Here is a 25,994-nt window from a genome sequence, read left to right as displayed (position 1 = left end):
ATTCCTGTTATTTAACATGTACACTTGCACCTGTATTCCTTGACCAGTTGGGGTCCCATTGTATTAAACACTGTACAGATACATAGTAAATACAGTGCCTGCCACAAAAAGCTCACCATTTAAAATACAAAAGCATATTCCTGCTTACACTAGCACCGTGTCTGGCCCACACTGATATTCTGAATGTTTGGCTTTTGTAGAACCTGGAGCACTGGTCAGGGATGGCTAATACAGCTGGGCATGGACTTGCTGGAGCACCATTACATTTACAAGCACTTGTTTTTCTATCCTTTTTTCCTAGCCATAGATGATCCCTTTTGAAAGGGGAAAGCTGGCACTTACTTTGAGTGTTAGCTCACAGTCTGAGTGAAGATCTGATACACCATAAATGTGCAGTACACCACCATCTTCATAGGCAACAGGCAACAATGGGGAAAAGAAATGCTGGGCAAAGTAATGGAGCATTTTCCACTTGCCACCATACTCTGAGAAGGGTTTAAAAGAACAAAAGATTCAGTCACAACCTGAGACTAGCTAGGTGCCTGGCTCCCAAGTGCCTTGTTGGCAGAGGCACCCCTCTCCCATTTTGTGGTGAACCTGGTCCATGTCCCGTTCTGGTTCAGAAGAAGGTAAGAGTCATGGTCCTGTCTCTACTAAACCTTTTCCTTTAGGACACCGTGAGGAATCTATCCCTGCACTTCCTGAAGCCCAGGGATTACAGCTATCCTTGGGCCTTATGTGGGGTTCACAGGGAAAGGTGGAAGGTTCTTCAAGGCCACACTGTGCCCTTTCCACTGACTCACACAAGGACCCTGGGCAATCTGTAGTTCTCCCCACTAGATCTGCCAGAATAGCCCCTTATCCTGAAAATGATGCTTGTCCTTCATGCATGATGCTAATAGGAAGGTGAGAAACCTGTAGATGGAAGGGTTTGTAACACTCTCAAAGTTATTTTGAGGTTCCCAAAAAATAATCTCAACCTTTGGCTTCTGTAAGCATCAGGTCAGAAAAGAGTCCAGGTCATGTAAAGAGACAGAACAATCACAAAATGAAACTGGCGCACAAGTGAACCTTGTATATGAGCCATACTGTGGGGCAAAATATGTTCTCAGTCTGCTGTTAATCATGCAGTTGTAAATCCAGAGTAAGTCATTGGCTTTGATAGAGTAATTCCAGATTTACATCTGGCCAATCTTCCGTTCTTTCTGGTCACATTGTTTTTGCAATTTCTTCCAGCAGAACATAATCCTGTAACAGTGAAGTGTGAATCAAAAACTATCAGACCCATGAATCTAAGCAGGCCCAAAATCAGGCAAAGTGAGTTTGCCTAGCTCAAGAAATTATACTTCTCGTTTGGGATTAAAAAAAACAAAACAAAAAAAACACTGTACGGACATTTTCTAAAATTTACTTTGACACTTGAGGTGAAGCTGCACTGCAGTACTTATGTCACTGAGAAATTTAGCTACCAACTGTGCGGGCTGGGAGCGGTCCGAGGCCCTCAGGGGCCTGTGCGCGGCGGGCTGTGGCCAGCAGCCCGGACACACCGGGCCAGGGAATGCAGGCCAGCAGGCTAGAATTAGGCACGGACGCTTAGCGGTTGATTAAAGATTATTTTACTTACACCGAAGATGGCCACGGTGCAGGCAGGAAAACTTGCTTGAGTTGCAGTTACAAAACAAAACAAAACAAAACTCGAACCTGCAGGGCACGAGAGTACGTCGCAGGGAGTTTTCGGCGACGGGAAGATGCAAAACACGAGAGTACATCGCAATGGGTTTTTGGCGACGGGAAGATAAACCTGCAGGACTCGAACCCGGGTAGAGCTCTGGATACACTCACACGAAGTTTGCTAGGCTTCGTGGAACTTGCGCACAGGGAAGGGGTTCGTTGAGGGATCGTTCGGCGACGGGGAGAGGCCAGAGGTTGATCAGACCCCTATAGCCTGCGCTGGGTTCGATAGGCTCCACAGCGCTTAGAGATCTTCACAAGACGTGAAGTTCTCCTCCTCCAGATGGTTATGGAGTCCTCCCTTGCGGGGTTCTCCTCGGAGTTCTCCAACTTGGGCGGAAACTGCTCAAGCCTCTTATACGGCTAGCAAGCCAATCACTAGCCGCCACGTGGGAATAATTTAGAACTGGCCAATAGCGGGACACAAATTTGCGTACGAATGGCGGGAACTCCTTTGCACCGTGCATTTCTCTTTGCAACTAAGAAATGCACCCTGCAAAGAAAGCTCCGAGTGGCAGGAAATAATTTAGCAGTGCCGAAGCACACACAAACAAAATCACACCCTTGGGTTGTGACACCAACTAGCTAGAAGAAACATCATCTATTGCCTCCTCTTAAATAGCACAGTGCTGCTCTGCCAGATGTGATACTAGCACACAAGTAGTTTTGTTTTCATGCTCGTTTTGAAAAAGCACCTGTTTCCTCCTCCTCCCTTTCCCTCCTCCTTTTCCAAGCAGTTCAGCAATTCAATATTAGTATTTTAACTCTGTCCTTGCTCAGCCATTTAGCATAGTCATTGAGACATTGCTCAAAGCAGACGTAATCTCATAAAGATAGGGAATAATTAGTCTCATTCTCGTTTATGTCTCTTTATTTTGTTTACTAAGTCTAAGACTCAGTGATAGAAAATATTTGTAGTAATTTTTTTTGCTATGACCAAATGTTTCTAATGTGTTTTGGTGCTTCTTCAAAAGTACTTACAGCTTTGTACATTTCTATCATGAACATTATCCTTTAGACAGCCCTGATCTCTAAGTTACAAGAGCAGGGTGTTGTCAATAAAATCAGAAACTGAAACACAGGTAAGCACTTCAGTTTGGCTCTAGCACTGCTGATTTGCATCAAAAGTAAAATCTGAGTAAGTGCTTTTGGAGGATGGCTGAGCCCAGTGGCCCATCCAGCAGCTGGCACTTCACAGAACATTTGCTAATATACAGGTCATTAGCAACTTTATTATAAGCTGTTTTGCACAGACAGCATGTTGATTTGGTATAAGCACACATGGTAAGTCCTGCACCGAAGAGCTTGGAGTATAAATGACAGCTGCACAGAAGATAGGAGAAAACGACCAAAATTCAGAGGTGGGGATAATTCTGTAGTTTGCTCATTTTTAATTACACTCTCTTCATTTGGGCCTTGCAGAAAACCTCAATGAACAGGAGAAGGAGAAGGTTGGGACTGGCGGTAGCTGGTCTAAAACAAAGTAAAATATATGGCCACATTATTTTATTTTTGTAATCTGAAAGTCTAGAAAAGGAAAATGCTCGCATTGTATGGGACGCATCACAGGCTGGTACATGGGGGTAGGATTTCATACTGCCTCACAACTGCCATGAAACTCTGAGATATTTTAGCTGTTGGTGCACAACAGATGCCTTTCATGCTAGGCTTCAAGCACAGCCTGCAAGCTCAGATTAAATTCTGCAGCAAGGCCCTTGAATTTTGTGGCATTCCAGCACAATAGACTGCAAATGAACCATAAAGCAGCCCCTGATACTTAGTTTGATAATAAGTTCAGGGTTTTTTTTTGCTGAACCCACATACTCAGTTTTCAGTGCGCCAGAGATTTCTGTAAAGGCAGCAGAACTTCATCACAGAAACAATCAAGGACAAATCCAGGTATTCTAACATCTGGGAGTAAACAAGACTTTGGGCAGCTGAAACAGAATGAGAGCCAGCTCAGAACTGAGGGATAAATTTAATAACTATACGTTTCTGAAAATATAAAATCAGAAATGAAATTGTTAGCAATCCTAACAGTTAAAAAAAACCACATTATTGGTTTGTTTCTACTGAAATTAGTGGAAGAATTTTACATTTACACAACTATTTCAGGCTGTTTGCAGACCCAAGCAGATGCTGCTTACACATGCTTTGTGCTTGTAAAGGTTGACACCGCCCCCTTGGCCCCCCTCCCTTAAGCCATAAATTTTAAATCTATTTAAACAACAACAACAACTATAGCATAGAGCAGTGGCTTTCAACCTTTTTTCATTTGTAGACTTGTAAAAAATTGAAAGGGAGGTGCAGATCCCTTTGAATTATAAGTGTGGGTATTCACATACTTTTGATTGATGATAGTCATCTTTCACGGACCCCTTAAACATAGTCTATGGGCCCCCAGGGGACCGCGAACCACAGGTTAAAAGCCACTGGCTTAGAGGGAGCGAAGTTCTACAACATGGGGATAGAATCCTACAACTTGTTCTAAACTCAAGCAGCCCTGAGTTCAGATGAGAGAGACAAAAACCATGCATGTAGGCTATGAAACCAACATCTTAGTCCTTAAGCCTATTATCTAGACTCCTTTAAAACAGGAGACAGATTTCTTGATTTAAACTGAAGTTTAAATCAAGATTTCTTGATCAGAAGATTTCTCGATTCCCCCACCCTCAAATGGCATTGTGAAATCTAGGGAGGGAAAGGGAAATATGTGGAGGAAATATTCCCATTATATGCCAAAAGCTGATAAACAGAAGTTATTTTAAAATCAACCTGAGACTTATTTTCTGCGTTTAAAAGGAATTCTGGATTAAACCTGAATTCCCCAAACTCGTACTAATCATGACATAAAGAGCAGAAGTTGCACTTTATTTAATAGCATCAAAAACCTGATGATGCGATAAGACCCTATGACTTAATATGGAATGGGACACCACTGCTACATTCTCTGAGGGAGCTGACAGATGTGACAGTGGCACTGACAGACATAACAGTTTGTCGTGTGACCAGCCATTGAAAGCGCTTTACAGCCATGCACTGGCAGAAATGCATAGCTGCAGAGCACTTTAAAAATGCCCGATCGGGCAATAATCTGAGCCCTCATTATATGAGGGTTCAGAAGAAGGAGCTCCAAAGTGAAGTGCCTTCATTAACATCTGTCAGCGTGGCTGCGAGTAGGGCTTGGCTGACACAGCTGAGCTCTGCTCTGCACACTGTCTTCAGAATGGGAGAGGGACATGAGCAAGTTTGGTCTAGGGGGTTCCCCAGCCAGCGCTGGAGGGTGGGGCAGGTGGATTGGAGCCTCCCCACACCAACTGGACTCCGATCCACCCCATCACCCCACCACTCCAGCATGGCTGGAGAAACCACAGAACAGACCTCCCTCCCCTGCCACCCCACCCTCACATCCTGAGAGCATGGGAGCTTAGAGAGGGGGGCAGACACCGCAGACAGCCTCTCTCCCTGGATCAGCTCCAAAGGGGAGCTCAATCATACAACCCTCCCAATTCAACAGCACACATCTGTTGGATCAGGAGGGCTGGTCTAATTCATGGTACTTGCTGTAAAGCACCATGAGTTAGACTGGGGAACTGAATGTCAGTCAGCACCCTGAATGTTCTCTGAAGCCTTTTCCACCAACAGCTAGAGTAAGAGTAAATAGTTTTTCTCACTGGAGCTGGTTCTAAATTAAATCACTTCACACCATTAAATGCAACCTGAGAAATATACCACTAATTCTTTGCTCATGTCCAATCTCATTAATCTAAATCTATTATTCACTTTAATAGTCTGTGGTTTCAGCTCACCCAAGTCTATCAGTATTGGACCTGCAGTAAAATGGAGCTATCTGTTCAAGTGAAACCCTTGTTACTGAATTGGTACCTCAAGGTGACATTTGTGTAGGAAAGCAATGAAATGCCAGCTGCAGTTCAGCATTCTTCACTGAGATGTGCTGCACAGATGCCAAAACAATTAATGTAGCACAAGTGGCTACATAACTATGACCATACAGTCAAAACGTAATTGCTGGTAAAAGATGCTTAGTTCTAAGGAGGCAGAGATACATGAGAATGAGGGTCTTGCATTGTGTTTTTCTTACTTTCCAATGTAAATCTTTAATACACAAGAAAACGTATTTCATTTTAACTTTTGAGTCTCTCCCTGTTTCAAGAACACATTTGTACTTCAAATGGGAAATTATGTAAGCATGTCTATGGCATTCTGTGTATTAAAGAAAAAAAATAAAGAAAGGAGGTATTCATCAGTGATACTACTATGCCATCTAATGAGATGCAGAAGTGTGCAAATAAATCTCTTTGAGGTGTGCAATAATTCTAGCTATTAGCATTTCAAAAATGCCTCCACCATATTGTCCAATTAAATGAATATTAAACCTTTCCTCTATCCACTGACAGAATAAAACAAAACAAAGGGACAGCTGCACCTCTGCAGAGCTTCCTTTCTGAAAATTAACATTAACACCACTATTCATAATTCAACTACTTCAGACATTTCTTATAATGATGTCAGTTCTGTACTTTAAAAAAACATGCTTTACGTTTTACACATCACACCATCTTTCTGTACATTACACCATTTTGCTAGCTTTATTTTTTAGGGAGATCCTTTATTTTGAACAAGTCTTATGAATCATAGTGAAAGCCAGATAAATAAACAAACAGAGACATCATGTCTCTATAGCATGAGCTTATGAAATCCAGAGACATCAGTGTTATGGATACTGTCTTGACTGACAGCAGAATGCCTAGGAAAAGTAGCACTTTGTATTTTTGTGATGCATGCATGGGGGTGAGTCTTCCAGACAGCCAAAGGATAAGCATGAAAGCGTCATTGCCAAAATACAAACACTGCCTACTGGTCTCATGTTCCAGTGTAGAACCTGGACCTCTCAATTTTTTTCTAAATCAACAGAGCTTTGTCTAAATATGAACTTTACATCAATGTTAAGTAGGGCTGAAACAACAGAATTTTTAATTTTTTAAAAATATCAACTTCCACAGAATTTGACAGGATCTTCCATCACAAAATAACAAAAATAATAACATCTGGATACAAACAATTAAGTAAAACGCATTATTCTTTTTTTTGTTTTGTTTTGGCTTCCAAAATAAATACACAGGTATAAACTAGGGGTTGGCAATTATTTTGGCTGTTGCACCACTCAACAAGTTTTGGTGAGCTGTCAAGGGCTGCACACAAAATCTTTCAAAACATATCATTTAAAAAAATTATAGATAAAAACAAATCATATATTAAAAACAAACATCTACGAGAAGATATTTAAATTTTTTATTTTTGTTCTCATTTTTTTTTTAAGTAGTGTATATAGAGGCAATTGCATAATAGCTCAAAATAAAGTCTTACTCTTGTATATTGTGAGGGGGACCATGGGAGGGTGTATGGAAGACTGCCTGCATGCTAGGTCCCAGGAGCTGGCCAGGGAGAGAAGGGGGAGGAGCGGGGGCAGGGGGCGTGTGCAGCAGAACTCATCTGGGCAATGCAGTGCAGGCGCAGTCTACCCCCAATCCTCATTTCAGCCCACAGCTGCCCCTGTAGGCTGGGGGGAGCAGGGCTGGCTGGGATAAGCCCAGGGGGTGTGACGCAGTACAGTGCAGGACATCAGGATGTGCGGTTAGTAGGGGGCCCATGGCAGGGGGTGTAGCACAGTGTAAAACCACTGCGGCAGTCAAACAGGGCTGTGAAGCCTAGACTTTTTTTTTTTTTTTTAACCAAACTTTTTTTTTACTATGATTGATGTTAAACCCCTAAATTTGAACCTAGCCCTTCTAACTGAGGCCTGGCAGCATGGCAGGGTCTGGCAGAAGAGTTACATTTACATTGTGTAAAACATATATGAGTAAAAAACATATCAGCAAAAAACAAAAATTGGCTGTTAGTAAAAAAATAAAATAAAATAAATAATTTTTAAAAAGTTATTGTGTTGACAACCCTGCTCTGTAGTAAAATTTATTGCACAGCAAGATGCAGATATATGATGGGCTCTCACAAGTGAGCTGCCTGCAGTATGCATCAGGCCACTAAATAGTGAGGGAGCTAGCTTACACTGCACAAACAGCTGCTCTAGGATGAAACTGCCTAGAGCCCTAGGCCTAAAAGCAGACTTCTCCCAGAACAAAGTCTTTTATCCTTGGATCCTACAGACATACAAGCCCACTGTCCTACTTTAAGTACCTGCGAGGTATTCAGGGTGACACTTTTTGCCAGGATAATCACAGCTAATTTGCATCAATTGCCATTCAAGCTGAATGTGTAAACAATTGTCCCAGCACCTCTTCTGACGTTTTGATACGTCAAAGCTTGAAAAAAAATCAGCCCTGAGATAACCCCACCATCTGTTTTTCCCTAGTAGAGCAGGCACATGATATGACATTCCACGTGATGGAGTTACTACACATTTCCAAGGGTAACTTTACCCTTGGTTCACAAGATTTACTATGTAATACAGCTATCGATCATAAGCTCTCTTCATTTTCATTACATAGGAAAGTTAATTTGGGACATAGTAACTACACCCCAGGAAATTATGCAATCATGCACCAGTGCAATTTGGCACATAAAATGTACGGCTAGGCAAAATTGCATAATTTTGCATAATTTAACCCAGGTGGGCTCTGCCTCCACCTCTGCAGGGATCCCAGCAGTTCAGCTGGGAGCATCATGTAGAGGCAACAAGCGCGGTGGCATGCAACTGGACAGCTGCTGAGTGGGGAGGGGAGCTCATGCCTGCAGAAGGGGGTGGGGTGAGTGTGGGGTTTGTGAGTGGGCATGGGGTTTGTGGCTATGAGTCACTGTGAGTAGGTCCCCCACCCATGGTCCACAGCCCCTGCAGCCACTGGTGGCAGCAGCAGCTGGTAGGCCCTCACAGCTGCAGCAGACAGAGCCCCCCAGCAGCATGCCGCTCCAGCTGAGTCCTGGGGGCTGCACATGGTGACCTGGAACCAACCCAGCCAGCCCATTGGCTCACACCTTCAATCCAGACCGGGCTGGCTCTGTGCCAGCACACCGGGTTTGTGGTATTACAGGTCGGAGTCACGTGTTATCAGGCTGCGTGGGCTCTGTGCCTCCATACAGGGCTTGCAGCACTCCAGCAAGAAGCTGCACATGGAGACACAGAGCTAGCCTGGCCCAATGGCACATTACTCTGTGCCTCCACATGTGGCTTCCCACTGGAGTACTGGAAGACCTACAGAGAGGCACAAAGCCCACCCGGCCTGAGGGCGCACAGCTCCTGCCTGCAGTGCTGCAAACCCCATGTGCTGGCATACAGCCAGCCTGATCTGGTCTGAAGGCACATGCCAGGGAGCCAGGGTAGACTGGCTCTATGCCACCACATGCACGCCTGGGACTCGGCACATACTTTTGGATTTTTCTGCATATAATTTTGATTTTTTCTGCACAACGTTCCCTAGGGTGTAAGTAACCATGTCATTTGTCTATAACCAGTACTGAGTAGGGACAAGAGAAATCATATGCTATTTAACTAAACCTAAAGATTCCCAAGCAAATGCAGTCAGTGTCTTAGCATGTGTCAAAAGTTCCATCACTTTTTGACAGAATTATGTGAACTGTTTACAGAGATATTTTTAAGAAATAAAAGGAATATCACCATCATCTTTCAGGCTACAGATGAGCTGAATATCGGTTGTTTTACATTCATGTAGGAATATATCATCCTTTTTAAATAGCACATGTGCCTATAAAAAGATGGCTTTTCACATGCCACTGAACACACTTCATACCTTTCCAACCCCCACTCCCCATGGTACTAAAAGGCACATCTATATCCCCACAGAAAGACTGAAAAAATGCAGTTTGGAGCTTCTAAACCAAATCACATTGGAAACCAAATTCATAGATTTCATAGACATCAGGGCTGGAAGGGACCTCGGAAGATCATCAAGTCCAGCCCCCCGCCCAAAGGGCAGGAAGTCAGCTGGGGTCATAGGATCCCAGCAAGATAAGCATCCAGTTTCATCTTGAAGGTGTTCAATGAAGGCGCTTGAACCACCTCCGGTGGCAGGCTGTTCCAGACCTTGGGGGCTCGGACAGTAAAGAAATTCTTCCTTATGTCCAGCCTGAAACGATCTTGAAGTAGTTTGTGACCATTCGACCTCGTCATCCCTTGGGGCGCTCTGGTGAACAAACGTTCCCCCAGATGCTGGTGGTCACCCCTGATAAACTTGTAGGTGGCCATCAGATCACCCCTGAGCCTGCGCTTTTTCAGGCTAAAGAGCCCCAGGGCTCTCAGCCTGTCATCGTAGTCTGCTTCCCTGACCTCTGATCATGCGCGTGGCTTTTCTCTGGACTCTCTCAAGCTTCTCCACATCCTTTTTGAATTGTGGAGCCCAAAACTGGACACAGTACTCCAGCTGCGGCCTCACTAAGGCCGAGTACAGGGGGAGAATGACGTCCCGGGATTTGCTTGAGAAGCATCTATGGATGCAAGCCAGCGTTTTGGTCGCTTTACTAGCCGCCGCATCGCATTGCAGGCTCATGTTCATCTTGTGGTCAATGATGACCCCCAAGTCTCTTTCTTCCATAGTGCTAGCCAACATAGCACTGCCGAGCCTATAAGGATGCTGCGGGTTTTTTTTCCCAAGGTGGAGAACCTTGCATTTATCGGCGTTGAACACCATCAGATTCTCGTCCGCCCACTTGCTGAGCCTGTCCAGGTCAGCCTGGATAACCTGCCTGTCTTCTGGTGTGGATGCTTTGCCCCAAAGTTTGGTGTCATCGGCGAACTTGGCCAGTTCTGATCGCTTCTGACTCCAGTGTCCACATCATTAATGAAGATGTTGAACAGTATGGGTCCAAGGACAGAGCCTTGGGGGACCCCACTGGTCACAGGACACCACGATGAGTGACTTCCATCGATTACTACCCTCTGGGTCCGACCCCGGAGCCAATTTTCCAGCCAGTGGATCGTGGAGGACCCAAGGCGACAATTGGCCAGTTTCTCCAAGAGGCGATCATGGGACACCAGATCGAAGGCTTTTTTGAAGTCAAGATATATGACATCAATCTCTTCTCCCTTGTCCAGGTGATAGGTCACCTGGTCGTAGAAGGAAATGAGATTGGTCAAGCAAGACCTACCCGCAACAAACCCGTGCTGGCTATCCCTTAAGATGTTGGCGTCGGCCAGTCCATTAAGGATGGCCTCTTTAATAAACTTTTCTAAGATCTTCCCCGGGATAGAAGTCAGGCTGATGGGCCTATAGTTAGCCGGATCCACTTTCCTCCCTTTCTTGAAGATAGGCACCACATTGGCCTTCTTCCAGTCTTCGGGCACTACACCAGAGCGCCAAGAGTTTTCAAAGATCCGTGCTAGAGGCTGGGCTATGATGCTCGCCAGCTCCTTGAGTACCCTGGGGTGGAGATTGTCAGGGCCAGCTGACTTGAAGGTATCCAGCTTCTCAAGATGTTCCTTCAGAAAGTCAGCATTAATGGAGGGCAGGGGATCACCCTCACCCGGACTTCCCGGCCCTGTAGCGGGCATGGGCGTCCCATGGGACTGATGAAAGACTGACGCAAAGTACCTATTTAATAGGTTGGCTTTTTCCTGGGCGTCAGTTGTCAGTTGCCCCATCTGGCTCAGCAGGGGTCCAATGTTGCCTCTGCTTTTCCTCCGGCTCCCCACATATCTGAAAAAGGACTTCTTATTGTCCTTGATGCTCAAAGCTAGCTGGAGTTCAGTTGCAGCCTTGGCTTTCCTGGTCTGCTCCCTACAGGACCGGACCAGTGCAGAATAATCCTCCTTGGAGGTGACTCCCATCCTCCATCCTTTGTAGGCCTTTCTTTTTAGCCTCAGGAGATCTGCTAGGTCCCTGGAGAGCCAGGGGGGCTGCTGTGCCCTCTTGCTGCCTTTCCTCCGAGATGGAATAGACTTAGTTTGTGCATTGAGGATCGCTCCCTTGAGGAGCAACCACTCCTCTTGAACTCCCCTCTCCCTGTGGTCACGGTCCCTTAGGGCCTCACTGACAAGCCTCCTTTGCTTGTCAAAGTCGGCTTTCCTGAAGTCAAGGACTTGCGCGTTGCTGACCGACTTGCCAGCTTTTCGGCGGATGGTGAAGGTGATCAGCTCGTGGTCGCTGTCACCCCGCTTCCCATCGATCACTAGGTCGCCGACTAGGTCATCCCCAGTAGCCAGTACCAGGTCGAGCAGCGCTTTGCCTCTCGTTGGCCCATAAACTTCTTGAGTCAGGTAGAGGTCATCCACGCACGAGAGGAAGCTCTGCGACCGCTCAGATTTTGCTGAGCGATCCTCCCACGAGATGTCTGGGTAATTGAAGTCACCCATGACAACCATGGTCCTGGAGCAAGCTGCCTCAGCCAGTTCCTGGGCAAACTCCTGGTCAAGCTCAGGACTTTGAGCGGGAGGTCTGTAATAGACTCCCACCATTGTGTCCCCTGTGCCGTGTTCCCCACGGATTTTAACCCAGAGGGTCTCCAGCCGTCCACCCTGGTCGCCAATATTGGCTTGCAATGTCAGCTTGTAATGACTTAAAACAAATCTGGGATAAGATGTGGCATGGAAGATTTCAGAAAAATTCTTCTTTTCTGGGAAAGTTATGTTATGGGTATGCTGAAAACAGGGCTTATGAAGTGGGGTTCCAACCTCTACTTCAGAGCACTTAATAACACCCCCTAATGATTATGCTCATTGCTCTCCTCTTCAAGATAAAGGAATACTGTTTAAATTAGAATCATGCAAATTAAACAATGCCCTTCCTGAAAGAGACCTATACAGGATCTTAACAGTATGCTACAAAGTCTTCCAATTAGGAAGGTTTAAAGTTGTAGTTACTGTATTCAAAAGCTAAACATTAATAAAGTGGATAGGGTAAACAATTTGCTTTGTTTTTCACTCTGTTCTTTTGAAACCAGTAGAATGACAAGACTAAATAGCTTTGTGTCCCCATCTGCCAGTATCAAATTTGGTAATACAATGGCTGGAAAACAAATGGTTAAAAACATGTTTAGCGCTTGGTAAAGCCATCCCAGCTATAACATTAACTAATATTTCTCATGAAAAAATATAATGAAACAATAAAATAAAAGTCAGAAGCATTACTAGTGGTGTTATGTGGTGACTGTTGCAAAACTTACCTAGGGAAGCCCATGAAGGGGCCTGCCAGATGTCATTGAGTTGCCAATACAGCGCTCCCATCGTATGTCCCTGTCCATCAATTACCTCGCTTTGAGAACGACGATAGAACTCGGTTTCTGTTTTTATACATTGGGCCTGCATAACCTTGTTCAACAAACGCATTAAAAAGGTGTTATTTTTAGTTTGGCTAACTACTGTCAAGACAATTTGTACAGTAAAAGTTCTGTTAATGGGCATCTTACAAGCCAGCATGCTCAAATAACCAGCATGCCAGCTTGTAAGATAAAGTGAAACCAGAAGTGCCCACCATAGCACTTACGGTTTCTCCGAGCCCCACGGCCAAGGGCAAAGCAGCCTGTGCTGCTGAGCCTCTATGGCCTGGGGGCATAATAGTCTGTGCAGGGCCCGGCGGGACACCCCAGATGTGGTGGGAGAAGCAGCAGCCCGGGCCGCTCAATTAACTGGCATATCTTGTTATCCAGCATCCCCCATTCCCGGGGGATGCTGGATAAGAGAGCTTTTACTATGTATAAATACGCATGTATGGGAGAAAAATACTTCACAGGAACTGAATAGAACTTCAGATTTAAGCCCTGAAAATGGCATCAACATGCTTAGCTCCATGCATTTCCAGCCCCTCCAGGAGCCTCATGGGCAAAATGGCACAGCTCCTTGGGCCAGATACAGTCCATGGGATGCATCTTTGACACCTGATTAACAGTCATACATTTTCAAAGATTTTACAGTCGAAAAGGACCTATTAGATCATTGCGTCCAACCCCCTGCCCTGGGCACGAAAGAGTGCTGGGGTCAGATGACCCCAGCCAGGTGTTTGTCCAATCGCCTCTTAAATACATCCAAGGAAGGGGACAGCACCACCTCTCTTGGAAGCGTATTCCATATTTTGGCAACCCTCACTGTAAAGAAGTTTTTCATGATGTCCAATCTAAATTAGCTCTCCTTCAATCTGTGGCCATTGTTTCTAGTTACCCTGATGGGGACCTTGGTAAACATTGTATCCCCTATTTCCTGCTGTCCCCCCCAGCAGTTTGTAGATGGCCACAAGATCACCTCTCAGCCTTCTCTTGAGGAGGCTGAAAAGATTCAGGTCCCTCAAATCAGTCCTCATAGGGTTTTTCCTGTAAGCCTTTAACCAGACAGGTGGCCCTCCTCTGAACCCTTTCCAGGTTATCCACATCCCTCCTGAAATGTGGCACCCAAAACTGGACACCATACTCCAGCTGCAACCTAACCAATACCGCATACAAGGGAAGTATCACCTCCCTAGACCTGTTTGTGATGCACCTACTGATGCAAGGAAGAGTGTGGTTAGCTTTACCTATTACTTCATCCTTTGGTGCAGGAAAGAGGAAAGGAGAGGAAATAAAGGAGCCCCTTTGTGCCCTGGTCTCTCTAGTGGAATGGGTCAGACGCACAAAATGGCTTCATATTGAGCTTGTAAATTCTTCAGGGCGGAGCCTGTGTTTCTTTGCTATGTGACTATAGCCTTGACCTGCAAGTAATGATCAATTACAGGTACCTGCCACTAGATTGTGACATGCTGTTACCTGAGTGAGGTAAATTGTATCCTTGAACTTTTTTAAGGGGTCTGCACTCTGGGGCAGCTTGAAGTGAAGTCCCGCCTGTTGAAGCATTTCATAATTACCACTGGCATGGTGCTGTCGATGGAGAGAGAAATTGCTTGCATAAGACCAGTCATCTGCAGAGGAGACCTTTGGGGAAAAGGCACAGAAAGAACTAAACAGACTGGAAAGAAACAGAGGAACGTGCCAGCTCCTGATCTTGGTGAATTAGTGGTGAATTGGCTAGCGCAGAATGGCAAGGTGAAAAATATACATACGTATCAGCTGTGTGTCATCTCCTAGAATCTTTAGACTGATACTTTATACTTCTGCCATATCACTGAAATAAGGATCTCTACATAAATAAGTTCAGAACACCCTGGGGTATAAATGTCATCTCCTTTAACAGATAGCTAAAGCCAGTGAAAACACACAAACGGGGGTTTGTATCTGCATGCATTCCGAGGTTGAATCTGGCAATGAAAACTTAAGTACTCTTGTGTTCACAGTCCAAGTCAACAAGCAGAGCTAGGACTTAGATCCAGAAGGGCCTGTCTGCCAGTCACTCGCTCTCACTCTACATCAGTAAGCTTCCTTATTCAGTTCTTTAGAGAACAGAAAAAACTAATGTCCTTTCCTAAAGAGGAAGTTACACAGAGGCTACCAATCCTATAATATCAGTAATGCACATTCATAACTTCTTGTCATCTACCTCTGGAATCACACACACAGAATAATTGTAATTTCTTGAGTGAAGAATGGTGGGATATTAGAATTCACATAATTATGGCTATTATTGTTGATTCTTTATTGTATTCATGATTTCTAAGAAACTAATTTAAATTAATTCTTTATTTTGATAGACTATAAAGTTTTTCACTGTCTGTAATTACAGAAGACAGCACTGATGTCTCAAAAAAGGGAATATATTTCACTCAGCATATTGAAGACAACATTTTGAACCCTTAAGTAAATTTTTAATCAACTCATGCTTGGATCAATATGATATGCTTTTCCCATCTGACTGAATAAATGGGTGGATAGATGAAACAGAGACACACCACATCTAATCTGACTGGATAAATGAGATAGGATGTGTTGTGTGTCCCTATCTAATTAAATTATTTGCAGAGATTTGGACAGATGGACAGTGCAACCTTATCTTGGAGTAAAAAGCCAACATTAAAAGCCTGGTATGATAAACGTAGATCAATTCAGTACATTTTAGTAAAAAAACTAAAGGGATATTTGCAATGCAGGCATCACTTTAGAAGCACAGTCCACAGAAACAGTTGTCTAGAAAATACACTGTGCACACTTTAGTCAACAATTACAAGCTACAAACTAAACCAGATCAATTAGGAGTCTGATGATAATACAAAAGAGGCTCATATATTTTGGCATGGCCATCTTGCTTTTTAATACAGCAAGTGACAACATTACATACTGTTAGTTCTGATCAAAGAGATGGTAAATTGAGAGCTATTTTGGTATATGATGTTAATAGGTATGAGCAATAAGTACCTTAACATTTCAAACAGTACAAGCTTCTCTGTTTAAAGAGTCCAAGAATGTGTCACTAATTGTTTAGGAAAGCAAAAGCAATTTTTAAGACACTGACATTAAAATAAATTGTAGCAGATTGTGGACTCTGACAGTTAAATAATGGCAATAGTAATAAACCATGACTGCAGATATTCACCTTGGCTGTTGTGAGAAAAGCAGTTGAAAAATGTTCACCCACTCTCTCCTTCCATTACCAATATCATACCTAACATTTTCCTGTACCAAAATATGTCATTTCAGCTACTGTCAAAACATTGGAGTTTTTTGGCAAATTATTCACTTTGTAACCCAAATTAAAAAGGGGACAGATACAGTTTTGAAAGTTTTACCTTACCTTTTCCAGTGTACTGAAGGAAGGCCAGGACTGAAACCCGTACTCTGAGGCAAATCGAGCTTTAGGATATATTCTCCAGTCCCAGCAGTCCCTGGTGTAGTCATAGAAGTGAACGTCACCGTAGTGGGTATCATAAGGATTTGGGGAGAGCCAACCTTCTTTAATGGTTTCAAGACCATTGGTGGGACTAGACACAATAAAAGGACGACTTTTATCCTCCTGAGTTAAACAAAACAAACACAATAACCGTGTAACATGATTCATTTCATCATTATCTTGATATCCAAACCACATCCTAAAAAGTGAAATGACTTTGCCAAATTATTAAGTCATTGTCTAGGAAACACATTCCTTTTTTGTCTTGTCATAGGACAGCAGGGCTGGAAGGAACCGCACAAGATCAACTAGTCCAGCTCCCTGACATTGATCATCTCTCATGTTTAATGTATTTTGAGCTCTGAGACCAAGTCTTACTGGATACAATACTATTTCGTATTTCTGAAGGATTCTCTACTCTCCTCAAGCAATTTGCTATCTTTAAATGCTTCTACATTCTTAATGACAGCTATTCGCAGCAATCCTAGTGGAAAACAGATTGAATGATCATTAATATTTGTATGCCATGACTTTTTCTTCTGCAAGTAAAATTACCATATTTGTAACATTTTTGCAATAGCAAAGCTATTATTGTTTTTTAATTTTATTTTATTATTCAGTAGCCACTGAACCTTAGTTATAATGCACCTGAGGTATGCTACTACTTGTCATGGACAGATATACTGTTTGAAACACAAGGGCCTTTGAAGTGCTCCAAGTAGTGAGTATGTAGACATGCATAGCTGAAGTTATTCAAAAATGGCTGAAACATTTCAACATGAACCCTTGAAAAAAAAAAATAAGGAACATTTCTGAAGTCCTTCCTGAAAAGTCTGCATGATTGAGCGGTCCTCTGGCATTCTATAGTGCTCTACTACGGGGAGGTAGAGGGGAACAAAAGGAAATGGTGCTAAAGCTCACCCAATTTGAAGTGCTTTGGAATTCTGAGCACTTCAAATACATGTCTGTCCACAGCCTTTGTTCAATGGCACTGTCATTTGCTTCTTTTTTCACCGGTTCCACATTTTAGGCCAGGTGAGACTTCAGGGTAGGCTTTCAGTATTTCTAATCATTAGCATTTAGAGCCTCTTACCAGTGTCACCTAAAATACTAAAGGGCTTATTTTGCTATTCTAACACATTTACAGTCACATTTTCAGGAAGGCAGGCCAGACATTCTCTACTCAATAGAATGGCTCCAATACAGCAAAGAACTTAGGGCACATGCTTCATTTTAGATATGAGGAGTCCTATTCATTTGTTCTCAATGTGCAAGTGGCACTGCTTATCCCCAACCACTGAAGTCATTATATCGGAGGTCGGCAATGTTTTTGGGCAGAGGGCCAAAAACACCCACAACCTCTACTTGTAAGACGTTGGCATGCCAGGGCAGACAGCAGGGGAGCCACAAGGGGCCTAATCCCTGTTGTAGTAATGCAGCCCTGACCTCTTCCCCCAGGCATGTATGCCAAGCAAAATACCTTTGTTTTCTGGGTTTGTTCCCCTGCTAGAAAAACTTACCTGGAGATGCCTGAACAGACATTTGAATGCTGCACCTCTGAAGAGCAGGGAGCTTGCAGTGCTGATGCTGTGCAGCCAGAGGGCCCCTGAGCACACATCAGCATTCTCTGCAGGCTCCCTTAGTCTTCCTGGTGATAGATGACAGCAGTGTAGAGGGCAGGCCTGACTGGCTGACCCACACTGCTCAGAAACAGCTTGTGTCTCCCTGAAGCACAATTTGAGGATTGTGAAGGGGAAGTGTTCTGCTCTCTACTCGGCTGGTTTAGTAGATTCTGGTCAGTGACACTATCTCCCTGAGGTGTGGAGAAGAAAAGCATCCTGGGATACTAGAGGACTATGTTGTGGCTTCTTGCAGAAGGGTAAGTTGTACAGAAGAAACTGTCCCAGGAGTGGTTTAACTCTGGTTGTCCCCAGATTACTTTTCTGGAGCATCCATTTTTGCTCTGAGAGAAAAATCCTAAACATCTGTACACTCATGTTTTTTCCTGGAATAGCAGCAACTCTCCTACAAGAAATGGAATGTCGGTGTGTGGCTGCAAATGACTGTACCCTCACTTAACAGTTTGTCTCAAAATTCTCCTTCCTCTTCCCTCCCCATTTAATGTTTTCCTGTACTTTTTAATTTCCAGTACTAAAATGGCTCTACTAAAACTGATTGTAGTACAGCTGCTCCAATAAGAACAGTGATGGGTTTTTTTTTAAATGGCATCACTTCTATTGTCTTCAGCCTACATTTTGATAGCATGGTCACATGCACCTTCTATATTTTACCACAGCTAGATGAATTAAGGTTAGTTCAGCATGACCAGATTCTATAGTAGTCAATGCATCAGGAAGCAAGAGGAATAACAGAGTAGGAAAAGGTAGGCATGTCTACACATGCAGTTAATGTGCATGAATAAACTATGCAGCAAACTGATCTGCAGTTAACAACTCCTGGGTGCAGCATCTACATATGCGCCTGAGCCAGGAGCAAACTGAGCCAGGGAGGAGCAGTTTAGGCCACGGCTACTCCTGCCCTCCCCTCCCCACCCTGCAGCAGCCAAGGGGAGCTCCAGGCTCCAGTCACAGCTGTCCAGGTGCCAGCCCTGAGCTGGCAGCGGGCATAGGGTGGGAGGAGGGGGTCAGACCCAGGCTCCAGGTGGCTCTATCAAGTGACAGAGGAGCTACCTTAGCTATGAGGTTCCTGCAGCTAGCAGTGTGGCCTCCTGCTGGCTGTACTGACCAGGACCAATTTATTCCTGGATCGGCATCTACACATGCATTGCTGGGTAGTAAATAACTTTGCAGCAGGATAGTATTTGTATTTACAAGTACTATTCTGCTGCAAAGTTAATTTACTCCAGCCAAATAGGGGTGCACATTTAGAAATTTGCTGCGCAGTTAATTAGTCTACTGCACAGTAAATGTCTTGTGTAGACACTCCCGGGTATCACTTAATTTTCCAGTGGTAAAGAGAAGTTTTAATTGGAAAAATATCAGTTTTATTTTGCATTTCTCAATACCACATACAACTTTCGCTAACTGGGAAGATCAAAACATTAACCTGGAGCTCAGGAATGACTTTCTGCCCAACTATTCAGGAATGAAAGATCATGTAGAACAATCTTGTTCTGTGCTGCAGTAGCAGTGGGCAATTTGCAATGCTTCTGTGTTTTTTCTTCTCCTACCAAAACAGGACGCTCAAGTCTACCATTTTACTCTTTACTGGAAATGGAGCTTCATTTTAAAAAGGATGGCCATTAGTCATGGCAGGTCTCAACTGTAGGAGGGGATTGTTAGCTGTAGAGGGGACTCCTCTGGGTGACCATGCCATCCACTCCCAGAAGAAAGTAAGTATACCAGCCTGACTTCTCATTTTCTACTGGGATCTGCTGCAGGAAGACTGGGAGACACGATTCCTACTTATCATTATCATTCTATCATATTTTCTATTTCACTCATTTTTCCTTCACCCTCTGCTCAGAGGAAACAGAGGTAGGTTAAAACTTGAAAGCAACACTTAACACCTATCTGGAAATGACTACAAAGGAACTCAATTAAAATGGAGCAAACTTCATTACTGTTACCCACAGAAAGAATTTTAGGCATGCCCCCCATTCTTTATCTAGGAGCTGTACAACTCTACTTGTGACTGAAGCTGGCCAGATATTTTTACCAGCATGTCATCTTAGTTTGGTTTAAACTTTTGTCTTTGATATCCCTAAAGGAGTGGCACCAGTGGTCACTGGTAGTCTATTACAGGTCTCAGTTTTGCATTCTGTAAACATGGAAATGAAAAAGTCTGGCAATTCGGGATTTTCCATCCATTTCACTGTAGATAGAGCTTCACTACAAATAAGTTTATTATAAGTAGGTTCCACTGTACAATAATAAAATGAAACAGAAACACTGAACTTTCCAGGACAAGGAGGAAAGCTACAAAAACTGCAACAAAAATTAGTAAAGTCAAATTACAACAGACTTTGCTGTGGAATAGATGTCTTTGTCAAAGTTTGAACAACATATCTCTCTTTTATTAGAGGGTGAAGAAAGCTAACAATCCATTATCAGAGACCTGAAAGATGACCTCCAGCAAAATCAGAGGCAAGTAGATTTTCTCATTGTATATATTTATAAAATAAAAAAAATACGGAGAATGCTCCCTGCAAGCACATTTGTTAAAGACAGACAAAGTGGTGGCAGGAAAAAGAAAGGCAAGTTCCTCCTAATTCAGTTAGTTATTCTTCACACTTCCTAAAGCAACAAAGACAACAAGCCTATTTTCCTCCTTCATGGATGAATTTTAAAGAAATACATGAATAAAATTGGGAGAATATAACTAGGGGAGCAAATTTATTTTCCATAAACAGGTACTCTGCCCAGACAGCAGATTTTAAAACCTTTGCTACTTTCCTCCCCCTCTTTAATCCCTGAAAAAGCTACTTACAGCAAGAACAATTTCTCGGATATTCTTCACATAAAGCATCACATAGTCTTTGACAAAAACATTCTTCTCAGCATAAGGGATAGAGAACCAGTTGTCTGCAATTGCTGCTTCATTTTCATTGTTTCCACTCCATAAAATAATGGATGGATGAGATTTTAATCTCTTTACCTGAAATAAAAATCACAGCTTCAACCTTCTAATGAAGTTAGGCCTCTTTTACATGATGCCTTTTAATACTTATAAACAAGCTGAAAATAATTTAAACACACACTTGTGGATATCTCTGCCATGTTAAATGATCTGAATAATGAAAACTATGATAGATTCTAAATGATACAGCAAAATGACAGCTACAAGTATAAGGACCCAATCCTGCATACAGGCTCGTGAGCAATTTTACTCCATGACTAGCTATATTTACATCAACAATACACATTTGTGGCTGGCTTTAAAAGATGTGAATAATTGGTATTTTCATTTTAAAATGTTTCATGTGGTGGAAGACAGGAATTTTTTTAAACTTAAAAAAAAACCCCAAGCCTTGCCAACCACTCCCCCAAGAAATAAGCAAACAGACAAACAACAAAATGATGTTCAGCCTAGCAAAAAATGCAATCTTGCCTTCTCTCAAAACAAGTGCAAGTGTGGTGGGGAAAAAAGAAGGAACCCCATGTTATCCCTAGAATAATCTCCAACATTCCAGTGTCTACCACCCTTTACCTTGCTTCTCTACAGGTCTCACTTCTTTGGGAAAAGTAGTACTGGCACATCTACAGGCTCAAGAAACAAGCTAACTAACTCTACCAGTCATTAACAAGCTGGGGTTTGAGTATACTGAAATATGATGACTCCTTGATCCTATTGAATAACATACCTGATGAGTAACTTCAGCTCTTACTGATTCTAAGTAGTTCTGGTCAGTTGGGTAAAGAGCACATGCGAACATAAAATCCTGCCAAATCTACAGGGAAAGAAAAAGGTAATACAAAAAGAAAAAAAAAAAAAAATCTCAGCAAATATTTTTCTACACTTGAACAATATATAACATTTTCAGATTGCCTAGATGTTGTTTTGAATATCATCAAAACAACTGCATTCCACAGCAGGCTCAACTCACTCATTTCTCTTCCCTACTCTCTCCAGCTCCCCAGGATAGATTTCCTTTAAATTTAGAGTTTTAAGCCATTTCTTTATCATTATGAACCACATTCTTCCATCCTTACGCATGGTCAACAGACTCTTATTCATTCAAATCAAGCAGCAATGCTAATTTAAATGGGAGGTACATGCTAATCTAAAGTAGATGTTTCAGAGTTCATAGTTTCATAGTTGTTAGGGGCTGGAAGGGACCTTACAGATCATCATGTCCAGCCCCCACTGCACTTGGGTAGGAAAGACTGCTGGAATCAGATGACCCCAGCAAGATGGGCGTCAAGACGCTTTTTGAAGATTGTCAGGGTGGGTGATTGTACCACCTCTGGGGGGAGCCTGTTCCAAACCCCTGGCAGTCGACTTGTAAAGAAGTTTTTCCTTATGTCTAGCCTGAAGCGATCCTCAATCAGCTTGTGCCCATTATTTCTTGTCCTCCCCTGATGGGGCTTGGTGAACAGATGTTCCCCCAGGCCCTGATGTACGTCTGTGATATACTTATAGGCTGCCACCAAGTCCCCTCTGAGTCTGCTCTTCTCCAAGCTAACAGTCCCATGTCTTTCAGCCTGTCCTCGTATGACCTGCTCTCTAGGCCTCTAATCATGTGCATGGCCCTCATTTGGACTCTCTTGAGCCTCTCCAGATCCTTCCTGAAGCGCAGCACCCAGAACTAGAAGCAGAACTCCAGCTGCGGTCTCACCAAGGCCAAGTAGAGAGGGAGGATGACATCCTTAGCTTTGCTCGAGATGCCTCAGTAGATGCATGCCATTATTTGACTAGCTCTGACCCAGACTCTAGTTACAAGGTTGTACTTAGTTCTACAGTTGAACATCCTCTGCTAAGAAAATCCTGAGATCCCTGACACTTACAGGGCAGGGTGGCATCACAGAGATTAAGTTGGGTAGTATCTGACAAAGCAGGCTGTCACCTATGAAAGCTCATGCGTCTCTGAACCAGTTAATCTCCAAGGGTGCCTACAGACACGCAGGGATGCTGTTCTAATGCACTGTAATTACAGCGTATCAGAACAGACTCAATCAATCGAGTCTGCTGGAGCATGCTAATTAGCGCACTCCAGCAGCCTCCGCGTCTCATGTATTCAGCGTCCCCATGCTTCAGAATGGTAGTGGGAATGCTTTAACTAATGCTCGTTAAAGCACCTCCGCCGCCATTTTGAAGCATGGGATGCTGAATACACAAGAGGCTGCAGGCACTTTAATTAGAGCAGCTCTTGGAGCTGCTCTAATTAAAGTGCCTCCCCCAACCCCCAGACCACATGTAAAGACACTCGAAGGTAACAAATTGGCTACCGAAGCTTTGCACAGCCCTTATACCTAACTAGCTAGCTGCTGCCTGAGGGACCATCTCCCAATTCCCCACCTCTCAGTCTCCAGTTAGAGAGCCTCCTTAAATCATAACTTTAATTATCACATAAAGGGGACAACAAAGGTAAGAAAAGCATATTTTCCATCTAGTCTATTAGTTGCACAGTCCAACAACCCCAAAAGAGCCATTTCATTAATATCCTAAAAAGAAGAAATTTTAAAAATGAAATAACTGCAATGGGACAAGGAAAATTTGTCGATCTTGGTTTTACAGCATCTGACAAAGTAGGTTATTGTCTACAAAAGCTCATGTTCATCTGAACCAATTATTCTCTAAGATGCCAGCCACCCTTACCATATGCCTTACTTGAAGTCTCTGATTTTGAGAATCTTAATAGAACCTCTTTTCAGGGTATGAAGAGAAAGCCCTGTTCAGAAATGGTGTTTCAGAAGACTCACTGTGGGAAAAGCCCTGCTCCAATCATGGCAGCACACCTTTCTAGGCAAGAAGCCAAGAGGCCATCCAGGTAGTGCCTTTCCTGCAGTGAGATGCATTCCTTCAGTGCATCTTTCTCTGAAAGATCTGAGAAAATATCTGTTATGAATTGTGAAATCAAGAAAACGTTATGATAGAAACAAGCACATCAACACAACGAGCACAGTATTCAGTGCAGGATCAAGCCCTTAAAACTGATTAGGTTCTGTTAGAGACAGCCTAGAGCTAAATACCCTTTATTTAAAAAACACTGCATCAAAAATGTCTAACTCCATACTCAGAATATTAGGGCCAGTGAACTGTAACTTCCCTTTTCCTTGTTTTTACTGAATTACATGACTTGACTTGGAATCATTTACAATTCTTTACAAGAAAGCAGGAAAAGCAAAGGAACAATTGATCAGCATTAAAAGTTAATCTTACCAGGTTTTCATAGAAGGCCCTCTCAAGATCAAATGTTTCAAAAGAAAGGACCCAATCTTTTAGGGTGTGAGGAAGAGGGTGCTCTTGGAGCTGCTCTAATTAAAGTGCCTGCAGCATCACATGTATTAGCATCCCACACTTGAAAACGGTGGTGGGGGCATTTGAACTAAAGCTCATTCAACAAGCTTTCCTTAAAGTGCCACTGCTGCCATTCTGAAGTGTGGGGACGCTGAACAGACATGACACGGAGGCTGATGGAGCATGTTAATTAGCATGCTCCGGCAGACTTGAGTCTGCTCCGACGCATGCTAATTAGCACATGTCAGACCAGACATCCAGCACGTGTATAGGTGCCCTTAGGCACAAATTTAGGCTGCTACATGAGGCACTGATGTTTTAATGAGCACAGGAAAGACAAAAAGTTGAAGGGCTTACCTAAGGGCCAAGAACCAGCAAATAAAAGAACAGCAACTGCTCAGAAGTTTTGAAAACTTTTTGCAGATGACATCAAGCTGGGTAGGGGAGTAGAACTGCTGGACTCTAGGGCTAGGATTCAGAGTGACCTAAACAAAAAGGATGGATGAATGGACCACAAGAAATCTCAAGAAGTTCAATAAGGACAAGTGCAAAGTCCTGCACTTAGGATAGAACAATCCCAGGCTGAAAACTGACTGGCTAAGCAGCAGCTCTACAGAAATCCTGGGAGTTACCATGGATAATAAGCTGAACAGAGACAATAGTGTGCCACTGTTGTGAAGAAGACTAACAGCAAACTGGGCTGCATCAGCAGGAGTGCTGCCAGCAAATTGACGGAAGTGATTATTCACCTCTATTTGACAGTGGTAGGACTACATCTGGAGTACCATGTCCAGTTTTGAGCCCCCCACTACAGAAAGGATGTGGACAAATTGGAGAGTTCAGTGAAGAGCAACAAAAATGGTGAGGGGGTTGGGGAACATGCTTCACGAGAGGTTGAGAGAACTGGGCTTATTTAGTCTAGAGAAGACAGAGGGGTGTCCCAGGGACACCAGGGTTAGAAGGAAACCCCGGGGCAAAACCAGGGGGGAAGTAAACACTTACTTACCCCACGCAGAAGCCGGAGGGTGCAGGGACACGCGCACGGGAAAACCGCCGGCGCAATTTGTAAGCCGCGCTTACATCCAGCTGGGGCCGGGCGACGTCAGCAGGGGACGCCACCCGGCAGGAATAAAAGGCGGCCCTGGGAGAAGAGCAGGGCCAGAAGTGGGGAAAGCCCGCAGGGAACCCCGAGAATGGGACCTGCACCCACGGGGCCCATGTACCCGGCCCGACGGGGGAAGTTGTGACAACAGCAGCGGCGTCGGCAACGGCGGTGAGAACGGCAGCCGCAGCTGCAGCAGCGACAGCCGCGCCGTTAAAGGAGCCGGCGAAGAAAGCTGCAGCTACAGCAGCGAGAGCTGCGTTCTTAAAGGAGCTGACGGAGAAGGTGGAGACGACATTGGCGGCAAGACTAAAGAAGGCACCGGCTACGGTTCCGGTAAGGGAGCGGGCAGTGTAGCCGGTGAGGAAACCGGCAGCGGACTTGGCGAGAGAGCCGACAGACGGGCTGGCGGAAGAACCGGCAGTGGAACCGGCGAGGGAGTGAACGCCAGATACGAGACTCCCAGAGAGCGGGAGCCATGGTCCCGGAGAGGAGACACCCGGGGGAGTC

The 25,994-nt window shown here is 43.9% G+C and overlaps 1 protein-coding gene across 1 annotated transcript in view; it reads right to left on the bottom strand.

Annotated features, from left to right (window-relative positions):
• The window catches only part of MANBA (mannosidase beta), a gene marked incomplete at its 5' end in the record, with an annotated part of 91,775 nt that overhangs the window by 6,774 nt on the left and 59,007 nt on the right, over positions 1 to 25,994 (bottom strand). The window contains 6 exons of the mRNA XM_014524773.1: positions 343 to 485; positions 12,883 to 13,027; positions 14,452 to 14,616; positions 16,367 to 16,585; positions 20,912 to 21,079; positions 21,786 to 21,872. Coding sequence (XP_014380259.1) covers positions 343 to 485; positions 12,883 to 13,027; positions 14,452 to 14,616; positions 16,367 to 16,585; positions 20,912 to 21,079; positions 21,786 to 21,872 — 927 coding nt within the window. The remainder of the gene's footprint in view (positions 1 to 342; positions 486 to 12,882; positions 13,028 to 14,451; positions 14,617 to 16,366; positions 16,586 to 20,911; positions 21,080 to 21,785; positions 21,873 to 25,994) is intronic.

Source organism: Alligator sinensis, unplaced genomic scaffold (assembly GCF_000455745.1).
Source record: "Alligator sinensis unplaced genomic scaffold, ASM45574v1 scaffold1520_1, whole genome shotgun sequence".
Classification (NCBI taxonomy): domain Eukaryota; kingdom Metazoa; phylum Chordata; order Crocodylia; family Alligatoridae; genus Alligator; species Alligator sinensis.
This window is presented reverse-complemented; position numbering and strand designations above follow the sequence as displayed.